Here is a 20982-nt window from a genome sequence, read left to right on the forward strand (position 1 = left end):
TGTTTTTAGATAATATTATAAAGGCTATTTAAAATTTTTATTGTTAACTATTATATAAAAATATATAGAAATCTATACGTGTCCACACACATACATTTATGTGTATTGGTGTTTGCATCTACTGCCTGTCTCTCTATCCATATCTACCATCTATCCATCTGGATCATCCATCTGGTGTGAGTACCGTTTCTCTGAATTGGCTAAATTATAATCCTCAGTTCATGGAGGGTTCCATCATCAGCCATGCTTGGCAGGTATGTTTCATGCACGCACACATATGAGTGTATGCTTAGTAATGCAAGGAGCCCCTTTAATGTCTCCCATAACGACAGCTTCACTAGTCATCATTTGTGTCCATGCCCTCTCCCCAAGACCTCTTGCTCCCCCTTACTCATAGAACATCATCCTAAACCTACCTCTGAATTGACTGAATTGTCCCTTTGTGTTTGGACCTTCAGTAACATTTCTAGGTTTCTGCTATAACAAGTAATTCTGTAATAAATATTCTTTTTTGGTATATCTAGTGCAAAGACTGATTATGTTCCTGGGATGTGTTCTTATAACTAGAATTTTTACGTTATCAACATCGACGTTCCATGGTCTACAATTCATCTTCCAATATCCACAATTCCACAATCACTTTCCACCATCCCCCAGTCAATTCCCAAAGCCCACCACCTCTCACTCTTCTGCATCCACCATCCACAATTTACTTCTCACTATTCTTTAGATTTCAAATCCTGAAAGATGATGCTGTGCAAGTGCTGCACTCAATATGCCAGGAAATTTGGAAAACTCAGCAGTGGCCACAGGACTGGAAAAGTCAGTTTTCATTCCAATCCCAAAGAAAGGCAATGCCAAAGAATGCTCAAACTACCGCACAATTGTACTCGTCTCACATGCTAGTAAAGTAATGCTCAAAATTCTTCAAGCCAGGCTTCAGCAATACGTAAACCGTGAAGTTCCTGATGTTCAAGCTGGTTTTAGAAAAGGCAGAGGAACCAGAGATCAAATTGCCAACATCCGCTGGATCATGAAAAAGCAAGAGAGTTCCAGAAAAACATCTATTTCTGCTTTATTGACCATGCCAAAGCCTTCGACTGTGTGGATCACAAGAAACTGTGGAGAATGCTGAAAGAGATGGGAATACCAGACCACCTGACCTGCCTCTTGAGAAATTTGTATGCAGGTCAGGAAGCAACAGTTAGAACTGGACATGGAACAACAGACTGGTTCCAAATAGGAAAAGGAGTATGTCAAGGCTGTATATTGTCACCCTGCTTATTTAACTTATATGCAGAGTACATCATGAGAAACGCTGGACTGGAAGAAGCACAAGCTGGAATCAAGATTGCCGGGAGAAATATCAATAACCTCAGATATGCAGATGACACCACCCTTATGGCAGAAAGTGAAGAGGAGCTAAAAAGCCTCTTGATGAAAGTGAAAGTGGAGAGTGAAAAAGTTGGCTTAAAGCTCAACATTCAGAAAACAAAAATCATGGCATCTGGTCCCATCACTTCATGGGAAATAGATGGGGAAACAGTGGAAACAGTGTCAGACTTTATTTTTGGGGGCTCCAAAATCACTGCAGATGATGGTTGCAGCCATGAAATTAAAAGATGCTTACTCCTTGGAAGAAAAGTTATGACCAACCTAGATAGTATATTTAAAAGCAGAGACATTACTTTGCTGACTAAGGTCCGTCTAGTCAAGGCTATGGTTTTTCCAGTGGTCATGTATAGATGTGAGATTTGGACTGTGAAGAAAGCTGAGCGCCGAAGAATTGATGCATTTGAACTGTGGTGTTGGAGAAGACTCTTGAGAGTCCCTTGGACTGCAAGGAGATCCAACCAGTCCATTCTGAAGGAGATCAGCCCTGGGATTTCTTTGGAAGGAATGATGCTAAAGCTGAAACTCCAGTACTTTGGCCACCTCATGCGAAGAGTTGACTCATTGGAAAAGACTCTGATGCTGGGAGGGATTGGGGGCAGGAGGAGAAGAGGATGACAGAGGATGAGATGGCTGGATGGCATCACCGACTCAATGGACGTGAGTCTGAGTGAACTCCAGGAGTTGGCGATAGACAGGGAGGCCTGGTGTGCTGCGATTCATGGGGTCGCAAAGAGTCGGACACGACTGAGCGACTGAACTGAACTGAACTGATCTTGGAGGGTCCACAGGCCCAATTGGGAGTCCCCAGGTTGGGGAGCCTCCTGGTCAGGTCTCGACTGGCTGACTGGCTCTAAGGCTGAGGCTGCGGGCCACCTTCTCTGGTTCCTTCATGTCCGCACAGACCCTGGGTTTTTCCAGGGTTTTCGGCTTGGTTTTGCTTAAATGTGCAGTCTGCAGATGCTGGTAAAACCCTGGAATATTGGCCTCACAGGCTCTTTCTCGCTTCTCCACGCTGGGCACTGGGTGTCCTGGGGTGGCCCGGCCCCTATCACTGCAGGGGTCAAGGGGAGCTGGGCGCGGGTGAGGCTAACCCTGGTCAGTGCCTGGGCCAGTGTGGCATCTTGGCAGGCAGCAGTTGCCTCAGCAGCAGGGGAGGACCCGGCCCCATGCTGGCCTCTGCCAGCTAGGACACTTTCTCCAGGCCTGCCACCTGCCTCCTTGGAGCTGCTCAGCCTCCCTCCCTGGGGCGTGCCAGTGCGAGGCACATAGGGAGCTGCCTCCCAGGCTGAGGGACATCAGCGGTGCCACTGGCCACCTGACGTGCAGCCGGGAAGCAGAGAGTGAGACTGCAGCAGCTGCAGGAGAGCCTAAGGGTCTGGCCCAACCCTGCTCTGCTCCTCCCCGTCACCCACTTTCCTCCTCTCAGCCAGACCTGGGCTCTCCAAGCAAAGGGGCCTCCCTGTTTGGCCACGTGTGGTCTCACCAGGACCTCAGAGAGCTGCCTGTTGACAGAATTCCAGTGTTTACTGCTCCTGAGCTCAGGGAGGGAGGGACCACAGCCTTCTTAGCCCTGATCTGAGGATGCCTGTCAGGGGGACTGAGGTCACCTGATCAGGGCAAGCCCACCAGGACACTCCCTTTCATTAAGGCAGAGTCACCTGATGAGGAGCTTCCCTGGTGGCTGAGCTGGTAAAGAATCTGCCTGCAATGCAGGAGACCTGGGTTTAATTCCCAGGTTGAGAAGATCCCCTGGAGAAGGGAAAGGCTACCCACTCCAGTATTCTGGCCTGGAGAATCCCATAGACTGTATAGTCCATGGGGTCACAAAGAGTTGGACATGACTGAGTGACTCTCACTTTTCACTTTCAGCTGATGAGGGCCTTCACTACAGCTGTGAACCTCTTCATCTCGGCCATATAAGGCAGCATATCCCCAGTCAGACTGCCCTCCCACTTAGGGGTGGGGTCTTGTCTGGTGGACACACCAGGGGTCAGGACCTTGGGGCACCTGAGAATCCCGCCCCCTCCCCCAGACAACAAGCATGGGCCTCACTTGCAGGGGAGTGTGTGTGCTGCAGTTTCTCAGAACAGGGTGGGGTGGTGTGTACGGCCAAGGACACGCCGCAGGGGACACAGCTGATGGAGGAGCTGCGGGCCCAGGAGCAGGGTGAGCCAGAGGTCACTCATCACCCTCTGGCTGCCTGAGGCTGAGGAGGGGCCTGGGAGGGGCTGAGTGAGGTCTGCTGCACACAGGGGTTCTGGGCAGGTGTCCACGTGGTCCAGAGAGCAGGGGCAATCACCCTACCTGCCTTGGGAAGCAGCCTGAACCCCCGGTGCCCACAACTCCTGCTCAGCCCCCTTGGTCTAGGGCCACCCTGCTGGGAAGGGAGGGGAGCGTTTGAACCCAGAGCCCCTCTCAACACTCACAGCTGCCCCCAGGCCCAGGGCAGCTCTCCACAAGCCACATCCCCTCCCTGAGCCTGGTGCCCACTGGGGACCCCAAGTGCATCGTTTTTTTCTCTCAGCGGTCTCGAGCTCTTTCTTACGATGTGAAGACTATTATTTCAGGCCCTACCAAACCCTGCTATTTCCACGAGGCTTCCAGGGAAGGCAGCCCATGAATCATTCTTGCGGGGGTGATGGAAATTTGAACAGCATCCAACGAGGTAGACGTTTGTGCAGCAAGTTTAACTGGAGCCCTTCTCTGTAATTCTGCCGGCGGCAGGCTCAGCAGGTGCTGGAGTGTTTCTGGATGATCGTTCCAGAGGCTCCTGTGCAGGTGCACTCTGACGGGGCAGTGGGAGGAACCTCCCCTGAGGGCCTAAGTGCAGGGGGCGGGGGAGGCCCTCAGACTCTGTTGCAGGCTCCGGAGAGTCTGGCCAGGGGACATCAAGGCCACAGGCAGTGTCTGTCTCGGTCTGACGGTGGAGTTGGGGTACCCACCCGTCGGGGTCCGCATCTGTCAGCAGCCCCGCCCACTGGGTGTGTGGGCGCGGTGAGTGACAGTCTTGGCTTTCCTACTTGTTGACATCTTGAGGAAGTGTTGATGCAGACACTACACCCCTGGCCTGGCCAAGGTTCACAGGTTTGTCTCTTCAACCCTGCCCCACCCACCAGTCCCTGAGGAGGGGGAGGGGTATCTGTGGGGCTCCTCAGGCCGAGCCGTGGCCGCCCACCTTTCTTGCATGATGCTGTGATGGGCAGCTTTGCCTTTATGCAGAAAGTGCTTTTTCCTAAATGTCAAAAGTGACAGTCCTGCAGAAGCAGAAAGACACCGACTTCCCAGGGAGCAGGCCCCTTGTTGAACAAGCATGAAGACTCTCGGGTCGGTGACAGCAGAGTGCAAACCCAGCTCGGGGTTCCACATGCCCATGTGCCCCGTCGAGCCCAGGGCAGGCGCGACTCTCATACTGGCAGTACTGTTGGCCTCACTCAACCAGGCCACCGTGCACTGCCACTCCCAGCTGGGCTGGCACTCTTCTTGGCCCGAGAAGATGCCACGGTCACATCTTGCCTGCACGGCATACCCAGGTCCTCCCAGGCTTTGGCGGGTCCCTTTGGAACCACAGGCTTCCCAGGAACACCCTGGAGCCCGTGTCCATTCACAGCACCCTGGAGAACCACTGTCCTGGGAGGATGCTGGCAGCAGGGCCCCTTGTTTCTTGTCTGGTTTCCCAGACAAGATGGGACCTGTGAGTATCCCACAGGCTCAGGGACAGAGGCATCCATGAATGCTGCCCCAGGGAACGACTATCAGAGGGTGGCCCAGCGTCCTCCTGCAAACAGAACAGCCCTGGGCTTGGGGACATGGTGGGTCAGTGGCCCCTGGAAGGCTTGTTCTCTCCTGCTCCTTCTGGAAGGTGCTCCCAGTCAACACGATCAGAGGGCACCCTGAGAGTGTCTCCCCAGAACTCAGAGCTCCCCTTCTGACTCACTGTGGGGGTGGGGCAGGGTAGAGGGAGGGGCTGCAGCTCAAAACTGTGCTGTAGGGGCTCTCCAGGTCCCCGCCCACCTGGCAGTCTGAGATGCGGTCACCTCCATGTGGGAGGCTTTGGTGGGGGGACACCAGCCATCCCCTGGCTCTGGCTGCACTGTGGCCTGGCCCAGTCAGTGCCTTAGCCAGGTCAGGCCCAGGCCCCAGCGGTCCTGCCAGATGAGTGTTGGGCCCTCCATGCAGCATGCTAGCAACTGGCTTGGTGGACCCCGAGGTGGGGTCTGAGATAGTGATTGCCCTCGTTCCTCCGCAGCAGCTCACAGGGAGCACGTGGTGCGTGGCTGACCTCCAGTGACACTGACGAGCACTCCAGATGAACGTGCCCTCTTGGGTCTCAGCCCTCCCCTCCATAACTGGGACCCGCAGGACACACACACAGGGTGTAATGCCAACACCTGCTTTGCTCAGAAACCCTGCTCTCAGTGTCACCTGGGGACAAGCTCAGAGTAGGGGCTGTGACGTGAACATTACAGATCGGAGGCCTGGAGTCCAGGCCAGGGGTAGAAGCGCTTTGTCCTCAGTCCAGCCTGAGAGCTTCAAAAGGGCACTGAGTAGGCAGGTGGCTGTGAGTGGGACCCAGCGAATTGACGGGAAGCCCTGACTAGGGAGTCAGAGAAGGTGGGATGTGGGGGTGATGAAGAGTCAAGGGGCTGAGGCAGGTATTCATTCCAACCATGGTGCAAGTCAAGGGCCCCCGACTGAGGTGTACCAGGGCGTGGGGCTGGGGTGGTGGGTGTGAGCGGTGCCCAGTGGGTGGGGAGAGGGAGGGTGTTAATATCACACAAACACACCCAGCTTGTTCTCACCAGGATGGACTTTATTGGGAGAATCCAACATCTCATAATTACAAGAGAAGGCACATGCACAGCAGAGGCCATCCGTTCTGAATGCCCCCACGTGGCGAGTCCCCATTTCCCAAGGCCAGAGCCCACCCCTGCCCTGAGAACTACAGGGAGCCCCACAGATAAACCACGCCTTCCCCGGGGCTCCCAGGGGAGACGAAGCCTCAGTGGGTGCAGCTCCCTCTTCCCAGAGTCAGGGGTCTTCCAGGTGCTCAGCCAGCCCCCCTTGGGTCTGTGCACCCTCAGCTCCCACTGGACGCCAGCACCTGCCACTTCCATCCCAGGAAGAACAGGCAGGTGCTCCCTAACGGCTCAGATGGCCCCTCCTCCCCCTGCACTGTGGCCGCAGGACAGCCCCCGGAACTGCGGCTTCCCTGCCAGTGACGCTTCCCAACGGAAGAAAACCTAAGGCATGGTTTCCAGAAGCTGTCCCTTCCCATACAGCTGCTGCTTCTGACCGGGTCCCCGTCGTCCAGCCCCTCATGCAGGGGCAGCACAGACCCGTGTCGTGTGGGGCTCTTGACAAGGGGCACAAAGTGCTCTGCAGACAAAACGTCCTGGAGGTGGCAGGCGGCCTGTCTCTACGGCTGCCTTCATTCTGGAAGTTTGCTGCGGTTGACAGAAATCCATCCCATGACCGAGTCACAACTGGCATGGAGAAAACACGTGAGCAATGCCATCACCTTAACAAGAGTGAACCTGTCATGGAGGACACGCCTGCTCCCACACCAGACTTCGGGAGAGCATTTATTAGAAGGACGGCTGCAAAGCCCACCCCGAGGAGGAGCCACACCAAGGTGGTCCTGGGAGACAGGAGGCACCCAGCCACGACCCTCCCAGCAGAGGCGCAGGGCAGTCTGCCCGGCAGCCTTTCCTGCCCCTGCTGGGCGCCGTCTGCAACAAGAGCCCAGCTTCCCAAGGATGCAGCCCTGTGCCTGGGCTCAGCCTGGGGTTGGCCTGCAGAGGCTGCAGCTGGGAGCCCCCTTTCCAGGTTCGGGAAGACATTGGGCTTCAGCACAGGGTCCCACTGGACTGGGGTCACTCCATGTCCTCCTGCAACTCCTGCTTGTGCAGGGCCTGGAGCCGGCTGACCACAGTCTGGTGGACAGCCTCTAGTTCCTCAATGTCCAGCTCTCGCAGCAGCATCAGGATGGCCGTGAGGATGTTGTTCTAGGGACACAAGAGAGTCACTGTCTGAGTGCCACGCCTGTGACCTGGGCCACCCACACCACACACACACACAGACACACAGACACACACACACACACACACAGACACACAGACACACATACACACACACAGACACACAGACACACATACACACACACAGACACACACACCCCCACCACCAGAGCACAGCCTTCGGGGGGCAGCCTTCCAGACAGACCTGGGCGGATGGAAGCTGTGGCCATGGCTGCGGTACAGCGCTCGCCGCCTGCAGGGACTTCCTACGAACTGACTCACCTCCTGCTCACAGCCCCGAGGCCCAGAGAGGCTGAGTAAGGGGCCCTCATCACATAGCTGGTCACCGATGGAGCAGAGACCAGAAGCAGGTGCTCAGGAATGTGTGTTCAAACGCACACGGGTGTAGTGTGTGATGCGCACACACGTCCACACGACCACACCCGAGTCCCATCCGCATTTGAGCAGAGAAACGCCATGTCTACTGGGAAAATCCGGGAAGGATTGTACACGAAGGGGCTATTTGAGCTGATCCTTCTTGTGGGATGACTGGAGGGATGGCCACAAGCCAGAGCACGTGGCCCATGTGGGCACGCTTGGGATGCTGGCCCCTGGCCTCTGCAACGCCCTAAGGCTCCTGCTCCCTCAAATCTCGCTAGCTCCCTGTGTCCCCAGGTCTTCCTGGCCACCAGCACCTGCACTCAGAAGCTTGTGGGGGGCTGGATGCCTCAGGGTCACCCAGCCTGGGTGACCACAGGGACCCCTGGAAGCAGGGCCAGACCCTTCTGTCCTCTGCTTTCAGAGTAAGCATCCTGTTTGAGCAGGTGTGATAGTCTTTTGTATGTATCTGTGGCAGGCACGGAGTTGAACCAGTACCTTCAGTCCCTGGTCCACTCTCCTCGGCAGAGGCCCTGCCATGGGGGTGGGGTGGGAGCTCCTGGCCTCAGCCCAGCCGCTGGGCAGACCTGCCACCGGCGACAGTACACACCTTGGGCTCCTCCTGAAACGTGTGGAAGGTGTGTGCAGGGACCCGGAGCTGTCCCACACAGCCACCTCTCGGAAGAGCAGGCTGTGGTCCCAGGGGGCAGTGGCCCACTGGGGCGGGGCCGGGTGAGGGAGACTGGCCACAGGCCCACTGACTGCTCTTTGGACCGGCCTTCGGCCCGCAGTCACACCTACTGCAGCCTTTGGGGGACGCCTTCTGGTGGGGACAGGGCCTCAGTGTGTTCACCTCTGTACCTCTGGTGAACTCTGCGCCCATTTCAAGTTGTCACTGCACAAATGAGTGAGGGAGGCCCTGCTGTGGCTTCGGACAGCCCTGCTTGGACGTGGCGCCAGCCTTTGTGAGCCCACTGCACCCTATGGCATGGGTCAGGCCGATCAAGGGCTGGAGCAGGTGCCAGGGGGTCCCGTCCACCCCCACAGACCCCAGTCCTGTTCAGACAGCTCCCTCCCCCTGTGCCCAGGTGGCGAGGTCCCCTCCAAGTTCTCCCTGCCAAAGACCGGGTCAGGGGATGACTCCGAACCTGCTGGCGGGAGGGGGCACACAGGGAAGCTGCTGTGCCAGCCAGAGGACACAGAGGGACAGATGGCTCCGCCCTTCGGGGGTAGGGCGGCCCATGAGCAGGGACAAGCCCAGGCCCAAGCCACAGTGACTCGAGCAGCAGATGGAGGAGACCCTGGAAGGAGCTGGTCTTCACTGATGTACCCCCACCGCCCACGTGACCTGTGTTCAGCCAACACCCGTGATCCTCACAGGGAAGCCTGTGGAGCCCGGGGGCCCGCTGCATGGTCCCCACACAGGGATACTGCCCTGCCCCTGCCCCCGCCCCTGCTGGAACATCCCCACTTCCAACAGCAGGCAGGAGGGCTCTTCCTAAGCAGCAATCTCTTCGGGCTGAGCACTGCCACGGTGACCTTCCCAGCCACCAGGACCACGCTCAGCACAGGCCCCTGCGCTGGGGACCCCACCGCCCACACAGGCACCCGCTCTCTGCTTGCCATGTCCTACCAGCTTAGACCTGGACGTGACACTGGACCCGGATGGCCGGCTTCCCGCCCCCTGGGGCCTGGCTATGTGCTTCATTGCAGTGTCTCCAGCCCTGTCCCTCAGCTCTCGGCCCCCAGTGTCTACACTCTGGTGAGGGGGAACCGGGGCCACCTCCCACCAGGCGGCCTCATCACACTCACCCTGCTGGTGCGACTGCTTGTGGCCTCCCGCTGTGAGAACGGAGGAAACCGGTCCCGGGAGGTGGGCTTCAGGCCAAGCTGCCCCTGGTTGCTGCTGGCAGGAGGAGGATAGCAGGGCATGAGGCCTGAGGCGACTGGAGCCCAGCCCTCGCTGTTCACACATCCGTGGGTCTGGGCCTGGCACCCCAGGGCACAGGGAGGGAAAGACTCCTAAAAGCAGACCCTACCCACCTGCAGGGAAACCGCCACTCCAGACTGCGCTTCTGGGGGCCGGGAGCAGTGGACAGGGGCGTGGGGCAGCACGACTTCTCTCAGCCCCGGGGTCACCTCCCTCCCCCTGGAGCTCACACAGAATGGGGGCACTGACACACACCACATGAGAGCCCGCACATGGCGGGGTCCTGCAGCTGGCCCTGCCAGGCGACAGCCACACCCCTCCCGCCACGCAGCGGGACAGCCACGCGCCCTCTCCCCATGCCGAGGGACAGCCACGCCGCCCTCCCACCACGCCACAGGACAGCCACGCCGCCCTCCCACCACGCCACAGGACAGCCACGGGCCCTCCTCCCATGCTGCGGGAGAGCCAGCAGGTGGCCCTCATTTGCGGGTGGATGTCTGGCCTGGGCCCCACTGAGAACAATGGTCTTCACCATGTTCCTTACGTCCAGTTTCTGCCCTCAAGCATCCATCAGCTGAGGTACCCTGTGGGTCAGAAAGGGCCTTTCCTCGGCCTGTACGCCCTGCCATCCCCAGAACTCGTGACCAGTGGCTCACGTAGCCAGGGCCACAGGGCTTCCCTCCCGTGCAGCTGGCCCCATACCTCCACCAGCTCACCACCCGAGTCCACTGCTCCCCAGGAGGGCTGGTCTTGCACTTGGCACGAGCTCCCTGCCCTGGGCCTTCTCTCAGCCATGCGGCTGACACCAGGCTGGGGCCCAGAGCCAGACCAGAAACAAGCACACCACCCCCAACCCCAGTCCCAGAAGTGCAGTCGCGGGAGGGCTGGGGAGGCCCACGGACCACACCTGGCCTCCCCCTCGCCGAGGCTCAGAGGATCCTGTGTTGTCTCAGTGGCGGCGTCCACAGCACTCAGGGTGTAGGACAGCTCGGGTGGGCCATTCCCCAAGTCCTCTCTGCTGGGGGCTGTGACCTCCTCTCCCTCCATCAGCGCCCGGGACACCTCTTCCTCTGTCACAGCTGGGGGGTGGTGCAGAAGCATCAGTGGCCTCACTGCACATGAGCCCACCCGGCCCAGCCTGGCTGTCCCCTCGGCTCAGCCTGGTCCCCTTCGGAGAGGTGGCTCAGCCCTCAGGAGGCCGGCCTCTCGGGCACCTGTGATGGGGTGGGGAGATGTAAGGGCACCCACCCTGGTTGTCCAGCTTCTGCAGCTGCGGCAGGGTGCGCAGGACAGTCATGCGGTAGAGGTGGGGGCAGGTGCCACAGCAGGGGTTCTCGGCCAGCCAGAGCACCCGCAGGCGTGGGAGGCCCTTCAGGTGGATGAGCTCTGCGAGGCTGGGGATGCGGTTCTTGCGCAGGTACAGCTCGCTCAGCTGCCGGCAGCAGCTCACGGGCTCCAGGCTGGAGATGCTGTTGACACTGCGTGGATGTGGCTGTCAGCACCGGTCCGGGGCCCCCACCCCACCATGCAGACAAGCGCTGCCGGCTGGTGCCCATCTGTCCTCGCCTTAGGGTGGAGGGCAAGGGAGCCCCCAGGCCCAAGAGAAAGTTTCACCCTCCAGCTGCAGTGGGAGCGGCAGCCCCTACTCTGCTGAGGCTGCGAGGTGTCCATGTCGGGGTGGGAGTCCTCCCCCCGACAGGACAAGGGACTGAGGACTCCATGCGACACACCAGTGAGCCCAAGATGGGCAGTAGCCAGGAAAACCCACGATGAACCTAAGCAAGCCCACTCAAACCCCACACGACCAAGACCTGAGCGCTGAACTTCCAAACCCCATGTTCACGAAAGAATGAACTACAGAACTGAACTGAGTGAACTGGAAGGAGGAAATCATCCAGACCCCAGGCAGAGGCCGGCAGGTCTGAGCTTACAGAGCAGGGTCACCTCCTGCACACCCAGACAGGCCAGCCATGAATGCAGGCTCAGTTTGAGGGGGTGGCTGACCGTAAGCCTCAGGCCAGGGGGGGACCTGCCCGTCCTGCCAGACTGTCTGGACCACTCTCTGCTGGATGCTGGGCTGGGCAGGGCAGGGACGTCCTCACTCATCCCTAGGGTCACTCCCACCACACCCAACACTGTCACTGAAGCAGCGGGACAAGGGTGCCACTGTCTCAGCACAAGTGAACCCAGGCTCTGGGATCCTCGCGATGGGGGAGCCACACAGGCTGTTGGGGTGGAGGCTTGAGGTCGAGGGCTTGAGCTGGCAGGGGCCGAGACACCCTTCCTTGACCACTGGGCTGTGGCTGCTATTGCTATAGACCAACTGTGTCCCCAGATCCACATGTTGAGATCCTGACCCCCAGTGCGGTGGTATGAGGAGGCGGGGCCCCCATGAGTGGGGCCAGCGCCCTTATGAAACGGACCCCCAGAGTTGTCCGAACCTTCTGCCAGGTGAGGACACAGAGCGCCCTCACCAGACACTGGTCTTGGACTTGTGGCCTCCGAACTATGAGGGACAAATGCCTGTGAAATCCCGTTAGAGCAGCCAGATCTGACTAAGCCTTCCCACCCACAGGCACTGAGACCAAACCAAAACGATCTCATTGCACAGGACTGCCACCCAGCGGCCTGGGGTCAGTGGCTTAGCTGCGGGGGGCCCAGTTCCAGAAAGGCTAGGAGCCCAGGCCACAGCCCCGGGCACCGTCCCTCTTCAGGCCGCAGCGATGAGAACCCCTGCAGTACGAGGGGCCTTGGGCTCAGAGCAGAGATGGGGTTAAGTCCACACCTGCTCCAAGTTTCCTACTATTTGGGGACTGAAAGGTAAGGCCTTTTTTGTCAGGTAAGGCCTTCTAGACACACATCCCCCTGACAGCTTCACTGACAATCATGACAGGTAAGTGACAGCAGATGCCAGGCGCTTGCACACACTGGCTGCTCCGTCTTCCCCACTGCATCCATTCCTCCTCGACCCCACCTCTACAGTCACTGTCTTACAGCCGGGGGAGCTGAGGCACAAGGGCCGAGTTGGGCCCAGGCAGGGAGGAGGGCTCCGGGCCCACTCCTTCATTCATTCCTTTATCCTGCAAGCAGGTGCCAGCCCCAGCCTGTCGGGTCAGGGCCGGGCGTGGGTGAGCACAAGGTGGGTGGCAGAAGGCACCCAGGGTAACCGCCAAAGGCACCAAGAACAAGCCGGGTCAGGAAGGACAGGGTGGCCAGTGTGATGAGGAAGTTGTCTCAGGACCTGCATGGGACCCAGGGCCTGCGACCCCACACAACCTCACATGCAGGGTGAGTCCTGAGACCTTCTGAGCTGCCAAGCAAGGAGTTAGGCTTCATTGCAGCGCTTCAATCTCCACAAGGTTTACACATAGGGACCTGCAGAAAGCACTCCAACATCTGCAGGGGCAGCCTCCTCCCCAGACCCAGAGTGGGTGGGTCAGAGTTCAGGTGGGGAGAGACTTCCTCCTTCCCTCACTTTCCAAATGCCCCCACCCCACCCGGAGCCCGGAGCCTCAAAGGCAGCATTTGGCTCATTCAAGGTTTCCTTAGTCTGTTAAAAGGTGTATGACCCTGGAAGAGTAACTATTATCAAGGACAGACCATGCAGTGCAGGGAGTTGGCAGAGCTCCGGGCACTGATGGAACCAGGAGGGAGACAAGGCTGACACTGGGGGCGCTGGGACAGACACAGCCACCCTGGGGTGGCTCCTCATGACCCCGGGATGGGCGGGGCAAGCTCCGGGGGAGGCGTGGATGCTCTTCAGGAAGGAGGGCAGAGCTAAGGAGTAGCCAAGCCCTGGTGCTATCTTGGTGTGGCCTGCAGAAGCAGGCCTCCCAGACCACGGTTGGGAGTTATCAAAGGATAATCAGTTATTCAGGTTATTGACCAGCCCTGATCTGGACACTCTCATCTTCCAGACCCGGTGACTTAGGAGGGGTGGCTAGCCAGGGTTCGGTACCTGAGGGTGATCACTTCCAGGCTGGGCATTTCCCGGCATATGGAGATCTATGAAGGAAAAGAACATGACTGCAAACATCACAGGATGCTGACATGTGACATCACATCTCTCCAGCAGCCGAAAGAACCCAGGGGGAGCTGCTGCCCACCCCCTGACAAGGGCCCAAGCAGAGGAGCCTCCCCCTTCCCCTGACTAGGAACACACAGGGCCACCAAACGCTGCCAGCCATCGAGATGGGGCATTCCTAACTGCAGATATCCTCAAAGGACCTCAGTGAGGAGACCTCAATGGACAGACAGCCTTTCTCCCTACTGTCCCTGACATCCAAGGAAAGGACAGAAGCCCCTTCTTACCAACAGAGCTGTTCTGATACGGAGACAGGCTCAAAACTAGACCTGAGAACACGTTAACACTGACTTAGGGGAAAGGGGCAGTGGGGCACAAACTGGTCCATGAAGACCCATAACCTGTAAGGCTGTTGAGCAGTGGGGCCCCAGACATGTTTGTGTCTGTCTGCCAGACAGTAGGCATGGGGCCAGAGGGGGCTCCTGACATCAATAAGCTGTCTGGTCAGAATGCTTCACATTTGCACTGGATCTGTTTTCTGTTACAGTGGTGTTTTTGCTGCTACAGAATCAGGCGCAACAGGCTTTTCTGGAGTGCTCCGACACTCAGCATGTCCAACTTTGCTTTTCAGGATAGGTACAGTTCAAGTTGCAAAACAGAAGTTGATAAGAACCAACTGCTGGGGACCCCACTCTGTGTGAGCTGGAGACATTCATCCCAGGACTCAGGGGTGGGGTAGAGGGTGGAATTGGGAAGAAACCGAGTCACAGACACTCAGCTCCGCCCAGCTCCTCTCTCTGCCCCTGCCCAGCCCTCATCTCTTCCTGCCACGGGAATAGGGAGTGAAGATGGATCTGACCAGGGAAAGGGCTAAAGTGAGGAACCTCCTTAGGGAGATGAAGTCCAAGAATCTATTAAAAAGTTTTTAAAAAGACCCCTTCCGCCAAGCCAAGTGCACCGTTCCTTAAAGTCAACCAAGCCCGTGGGGCCCTTCCTCAGGTGAGAGTGGTCTGCATCCGGGATCAGCCCCCTCCTCCGTGGGGCCTGCTACTCATCCGCAGGAGGATGTGTGAAGGGACTTCGGAATTAACTTGGGGTTACAGAATTTCTTTTCACACATGGTTCTTCCTTACTAAAGCTGCTAAAGTAACAAATGGACGGGGGCCTGGATGGGGATGGGTGTGGGTCTGTCTACTTAACCCTCCTCCCAGGGATCAGGGACCATTTGGAGATGACCAGCATGGTACTTACATCAGTGAGACGGCTGCCCCTGGAGAGAGAAAAGACATACGTACTTTTAGTTGGTTGAAGATGAATAAAAAAACTAAAAACAAAAATTAGCGACAAACGTCTACAAACTTTAAGAGTCTACAACTTTGGACTCCCCTGGTGGTACAGTGGATAAGAATCCGCCTGCCAGTGCCGGCGACATGACTTCCATCCTGGTCCGGGAAGATTCCACATGTAACTAAGCTTGTGCACTGCAACTAAAGAGCCTGTGCTCTAGAGACTGTGAACTGCAGCCCATGCGCCTACAACCCATGCTCCGCAACAAGTGAAAGCACCGCGATGAGAAAAGCCCGCGTACTGCAACTGGCATATGGCCCCCACTTGCCACAACTAGAGAAAAAACCTGCCATGTAGCAACAAAGGCGCAACAAAGGCGCAGCGCAGCGAAAAATTAAATACCTGAGTTTTTAAAAAAGAATCTATACGTGAGAGAAAAAAAAAAAAAGGCCTATGATTTCAACGACAAAGTAAAAGAAAACTTTCCCAGATAACTGACAAAGGTGTCCCAAATCATTTCCTGGTTGATCTTGGACAAAACGATTTGATGCTGGTGGCTGCTCTTCAGACTAAGCAGTGGCAGAGGCTGCCCCGTCTGAAGGACACAAAGACTTACTCCTTCTCAAGGCTGCTGTGCCCAGGGATAATTCTCTAACATACATAAACAAGGGAGTCTCTGCAACAGGACAAGTTCAAAGGCTGAACTCATGACTTATGAAACACACTCCAGAAAGCCTGAAATGCGGTCGTTGTGCCTCCCTCCGGAGGGGAAGGCTGATTGCTCAGGGAGAACAAAGGCATGCATTGTTGAAAACAAATGACAGGAATGCTGTGGCCAAAATACCAGATGTGCGGGGCAAAGAGAAAGGCTTCTAATGAGCAGGCAGATCTCACTGCAGTCAATCTGCTTGACACCAGCAGGAGGATTGTCCGCTTCTAGCTGAGTGCCACCTGAACTGTCCAGGGCACGGAGGCGCTCGGAACCCTGCTTGGAGTCTCCAGTGAACACAGGCAGATCTTTCAGGAGTTCCAGGAGCACTCCTGGTCCTTCCTTGGCTCAGCTAGCCCTTGCCGCCCCGTCTTTGAGGCTGCACTGACCCCACAACACCTGTATCTCTAACTATTACCTCCTAGACAGTGAGTCCCCTGGGGACAACGCATCCCTACCCAGGGCTCAATTACAACAGTGTTTATTGAAGCATCACTCTGGAGCCTCAGTTTCCTTTCTTTGCCCTAGAAAGGGTGTTAAACATCTTGATCTCCCATCTCATCAGCAGGCTTGGCTCCCAGGGCTGCTGGCAATTTCAGAAAAGACACCTCTCTACAGAGGACTGTCTGCCCCACCACAGCCATCTAGAAGCCCAAGGGCCAGTCTTCAAGGGAATTCCAATTGTTCTGTGCAAGGAGGGCAGGTTTGGAGTTGTGTGTGAAACACCATCCGGTCAGGAGGGACGAAAATTCTGGAATGGTCTTGCCAAAGGCCCCCTGAGCTTATGCAACACCTCGGAGAGGCTGGGCGGACCAGACATGAGCCAAGAAGGTGAGGCCCAGGTGCCCCTCCTAGATTCCGAACCCCTCTGCATCCTCCGCAGGCCCTTGCAGGCCCCGCTCCAGAGAAGAGATGGCGGGCAGGGGTCCCCGCTCCAGGGCGGAGGTTCTGGACAGGGGTCTCCATTTCTAGAAAGCTCTTCCCAGCCATGCCCCAGGGCGGGGGTCCGGGGAAGGGTTGCCGGGCAGCTGGGAGGACGCGCGAGGACGGGCTCTGGCCTCTGGTCCTCACCAGCAGTTGAGCTTCCTCACGCTGTGAAGCTCCGAGGCCTTGGCCCGGGACAGGACCATCTTCCGCGTCAGCTTCATGGCGGCGAGCCGCCAGGACTCGAGACCGGAGTACAGCTCTCAAATCTCTCGCTACCTCGCCGGATGTTGGCCAGGCCTGAGCGCGTCTCCAAGGGGCGGAGCCCGCGTCGTTAGGTGCGCGTCCTGAGAGCCCATTGGCCCTCTCTGAGGGGACGGGCCGGCGCGAGTGCAGTGGGGCCGCTTGGGCTTCCGCCTCGCGTCTTGGGTCCTCCCCCACCTGCTCCGACCAGCCCTTGGAGCCGCTCGCCCAGTCCTGCGCGTGCGCAGTGATGGTGACGCAGGGCTCTGACGTAGCTCTGCAGCGACCGGATTGGAGGCGCCAGTCGGCTACGAGGGACCTCACCCGAGTCCCAGATCCTAAGCCGGGTCTCCATCCCTACCCCGAACCCCGAACTCCAACCCCGGGTCCCCGTCCTGGCCCCGAGGCTGGTGAGTTAGAAGTGATGGTCTCTTTCAGTTCAGTCGCTCAGTCGTGTCCGACTCTTTGCTACCCCATGAACCGCAGCACGCCAGGCCTCCCTGTCCACCACCAACTCTCTTAACTGCCTTGAATTAGGAAGATTTGAAGTGTTGAAACGAGAAATCTAGAAGAGTTCTAGGGCTGCGCTGATTCCTCTCCCTCTCAGCGTTTAAGGAAAGAAGGCAGGTGTCAAAGGTAACAGAGCCCTCACAAGTAGTCAAACATTTTAGAAATCAAAGGGTTGCTTGGGCTGCAAAGTACCTTAAAACAGGTGTCCGTGATCTCAGACCTAAGAGGTGACAAGACCAAACTCAGCCTCCTCTCGGACGCCTTTCCCACTGGACCCTGGTCCTGTGTTTGGCTTGTCCAGCCCAGTCTCAGCAAAGATCCTGTTGTTATCCCCACCCTGATCTCTGCGCACCCTCATTGTCTGATTTTGTTCCTCTTCCCTCCCTAACAAGTGGTATGTAATATTCTTGGCCTGTCGTTTGTAAGATCCTCTGCCCTTGAGGTCTCCTCAGTTCAGTTCAGTTCAGTCGCTTAGTCATGTCCGACTCTTTGTGACCCTATGGACTGCAGCACACCAGGCCTCCCTGTCCATGACCAACTCCCGGAGTTTACTGAAACTCATGTCCATTGAGTCAGTGATGCCATCCAACCATCTCATCCTCTCTTGTCCCCTTCTCCTCCTGCCTTCAGTCTTTCCCAGCATCAAGGTCTTCTCAAATGAGTCAGCTCGGTTTTTGTTACTGTAGGGACCACCAGCTTTGACGACCTCATTGCGTGTGTATTGGCGCACGACAGTCTGCAAATAATCCAGAGCCTCGGTTACAACCGACTTGTCCTACAAATAGGTAGAGAAAAGGTGGTACCTGAACCATTCAGTACTGAGTCATTCACTCTGGATGTTTACAGGTATAAGGATTCACTGAAGGAAGACCTTCAGAAAGCAGATCTTGTTATTAGTCACGCAGGTGCAGGAAGCTGTTTGGAGACTTTGGAGAAAAGAAAGCCACTTATAGTGGTTATAAATGAAAGGTTGATTAACAATCATCAACTGGAATTGGCAAAGCAGCTACACAAAGACGGGCATCTCTTCTACTGTACCTGCAGCATGCTTCCTGGGCTGTTACAGTCAATGGACTTATCAACACTGAAATGTTTTCCTCCTGGCCAGCCAGAAAAATTTTCTGCATTTTTGGATAAAGTTGTTGGATTACAAAAGTAAACACTAAACTCTCAACACTTTAAAACACCCCTCAAATTCAACCCCTGGAATGTGGTTAAATCAAGTTTAACATAGAGTATATGTTTATAGAATAATATAAATTAATAAGTCTCCTACATCTATAGAATGTATAGAAAATTTTATTTGTGAATGTTAGCATTTGGGTCCAAATTCTAATTGCAGTTTCACAAGTTTATTAGATTTTTTCCTAATCTTCATATTTTAGTAAAAGAAATATGTCGTGAACATTCACATAGTTTATCCTTGAATCCCAAAGGACTTGGAATCATGAAAAAAAGAATTAAATATGAAAGCTTTGACAAAAACCTCAAATGTAGTTACTTTATGTTCCTTAGAGTAAATAATGAAACAGTAACAGACTTGTAAAAAAACATTTGAGTCAGAATCTTTAGCTTCATACTCCAAGAAACCAAATTAAAACAAAAATGATGGGTTGTGTTCTGTGAAATAAATTATTTATATAAGCTCAGTAATTACCTTAAAAAGATTAGCTTTCGAGTCAGTTGATCTATTATACTTCAAGAAACTATTATCCTGAAGAATAGAGTGGAGTGGATGTATTCATTTTGTTCCTATAAAGTATAAATAGAAAGTGACAATTAAATGTCAAGAAATAAACAAACAAAAAAAAATGAGTCAGCTCTTCACATCAGATGGCCAAAGTATTGGAGTTTCAGCTTCAACATCAATCCTTCCAATGAACATTCAGGACTGATTTCCTTTAGGATGGACTGGTTGGCTCTCCTTGCAGTCCAAGGGACTCTCAAGAGTCTTCTCCAACACCACAGTTCAAAAGCATCAATTCTTCGGCTCTCAGATTTCTTTATAGTCCAACTCTCACATCCATACATGACTACTGGAAAAATCATAGCCTTGACTAGATGGACCTTTGTTGGCAAAGTCTCTGCTTTTTAATATGCTCTCTAGGTTGGACTCCTAGTAACTTTCCATCCACTGGCGCCTCATTGCTCCTTTTCTGTAAATCCCCCTAGTCCTTGTTGAATTTAGAGTTGAGCCCAGTCTATCTCTAAGTGCAATAGTCTTGAATAAAGTCTTCCTTACCCTTTTAACAAGTGTCAGGATAATTTTTTTCTTTCACAAGGGTCAGAGGTGGCTGCGCCAAGGTGTCACAGCAATATTTGAAGCCCAGGGCCCTGGAGACTGGTGGAGGACTTGCCTGTACGAGGGACTCCTGGCACAACCAGGGGCCGTGATTCAGTGTGGAAGAGTGGAGTTTTGCTGTAGCCCCGCTAGTTTTATTATAAAGACAATACAGGGGATTCTAAAAGAGAAAAGCATCCCCACAGTAGTTTAACTGCTTCATTTCCTGTATTTCGTCCAGTGTGCTGTATTTTGCAGGGACATATGGTGTTGTGAAGGGTTTATCAGTCAAGTCTTGGCCCAAGCCCCCTCATCCACGCCTGGGTTCTGCTGTACAGTGGGTGGGCCCAGCAACAGTCTTAAGTGAGTAGAACCAGTGTGAGGGGTTCATGCAGAGAGCACGGCCAGCTGAAGTACAGGTGTCCCAGACCCACATGCCACCTGCCCTGGTTTACTAGCCCGTGTGGCCGCACGGGGGCTCCTCTGATCAGCTGGTGAAGGATGGCTGGCTCGGTGCTAGCTGCAGAATGTCTCCCTCTGGTGGTCCCGAAAGACTCACGAAGGCCAATGCCTGCAACAGGCAGCACTCCGAGCAGGGCGCTGGCCTGGGATTTGGTTTGATCCCGCTGAAGGTGTTAGTCACTCAGTCCAGACTCTTTGCGACCCCATAGATTGTAACCTGCCCCGGGCTCCTCTGTCCATGGGGTTCTCCAGGCAAGAATACTGGACTGGGTTGCCAGTGCCTTCTTCCCAACCCAGGGATTGAACCTGGTCTCATGCGCTGCAGGCAGATTTTTTACCGTCTGAGTCGCCAGGGAAGCCCTTGATCCCTCTAGTAGGCTAGTGAGTCAGCCTGTTACTCCTTTGTGAGTGCTGGCAGGAGACTGCAACTCCTGGGTCAGAGGCAAAGGACGGTTTATTCCTCGTGGCACGGATACATATGCATCAGCGCCCCCACGCCTGAATTTCACAGGAGCGACTTGGGGGGCTCCGTGGATACTCACTGCCTGTGCTGTGGGCGTACATGGTACTGAGAGGGATCAGGGGGCTGTGGATCCACCACTTTTCCAGCCAGTAGTGAGCGGTCCCCATCTTGGTCTGGGGTGATGACCCTCATGTCTCAAGGTTACCAGGTGTAGGAACAACGAAACAGCCTTGCCACCTTGGCACACCAGCAAGACCTGTAGGTGAGCAAGAGGTCCAGGGGCCTGGCCGCCACGTGGAGCGCCTGTCCCTCTGCTCTGCGTGGAGGGCAGTGTGCTGATGTTGGATTGTGCGTGGACT

The 20982-nt window shown here is 55.7% G+C and overlaps 2 protein-coding genes across 3 annotated transcripts; one reads left to right on the forward strand and one right to left on the reverse strand.

Moving 5' to 3' along the window:
* Positions 1–6276: 6276 nt before the first annotated feature.
* Positions 6277–16952, reverse strand: CFAP410 (cilia and flagella associated protein 410). 2 transcript variants are annotated; one of them, XM_052640334.1, is made up of 7 exons: positions 16812–16952; positions 14996–15014; positions 13679–13725; positions 10969–11198; positions 10628–10799; positions 9603–9693; positions 6277–7400 (listed from the first exon to the last, which is right to left on the reverse strand). In XM_052640334.1, the coding sequence occupies exons 1-7, from the start codon at positions 16886–16888 to the stop codon at positions 7269–7271; spliced, it is 768 nt and encodes a 255-aa protein (XP_052496294.1). In that variant the 5' UTR covers positions 16889–16952; the 3' UTR covers positions 6277–7268. The 2 variants fall into 2 exon arrangements, with proteins under 2 accessions (XP_052496294.1, XP_052496284.1); XM_052640324.1 differs by having other exon boundaries at positions 9603–9696.
* A 205-nt stretch (positions 16953–17157) lies between these two features.
* LOC128053284 (UDP-N-acetylglucosamine transferase subunit ALG13 homolog) lies at positions 17158–18586 on the forward strand. Its single transcript, XM_052645785.1, has 2 exons — positions 17158–17317; positions 18080–18586. The coding sequence occupies exons 1-2, from the start codon at positions 17158–17160 to the stop codon at positions 18574–18576; spliced, it is 657 nt and encodes a 218-aa protein (XP_052501745.1). The 3' UTR covers positions 18577–18586.
* Positions 18587–20982: the final 2396 nt, after the last annotated feature.

Source organism: Budorcas taxicolor, chromosome 1 (assembly GCF_023091745.1).
Source record: "Budorcas taxicolor isolate Tak-1 chromosome 1, Takin1.1, whole genome shotgun sequence".
NCBI lineage: Eukaryota > Metazoa > Chordata > Mammalia > Artiodactyla > Bovidae > Budorcas > Budorcas taxicolor.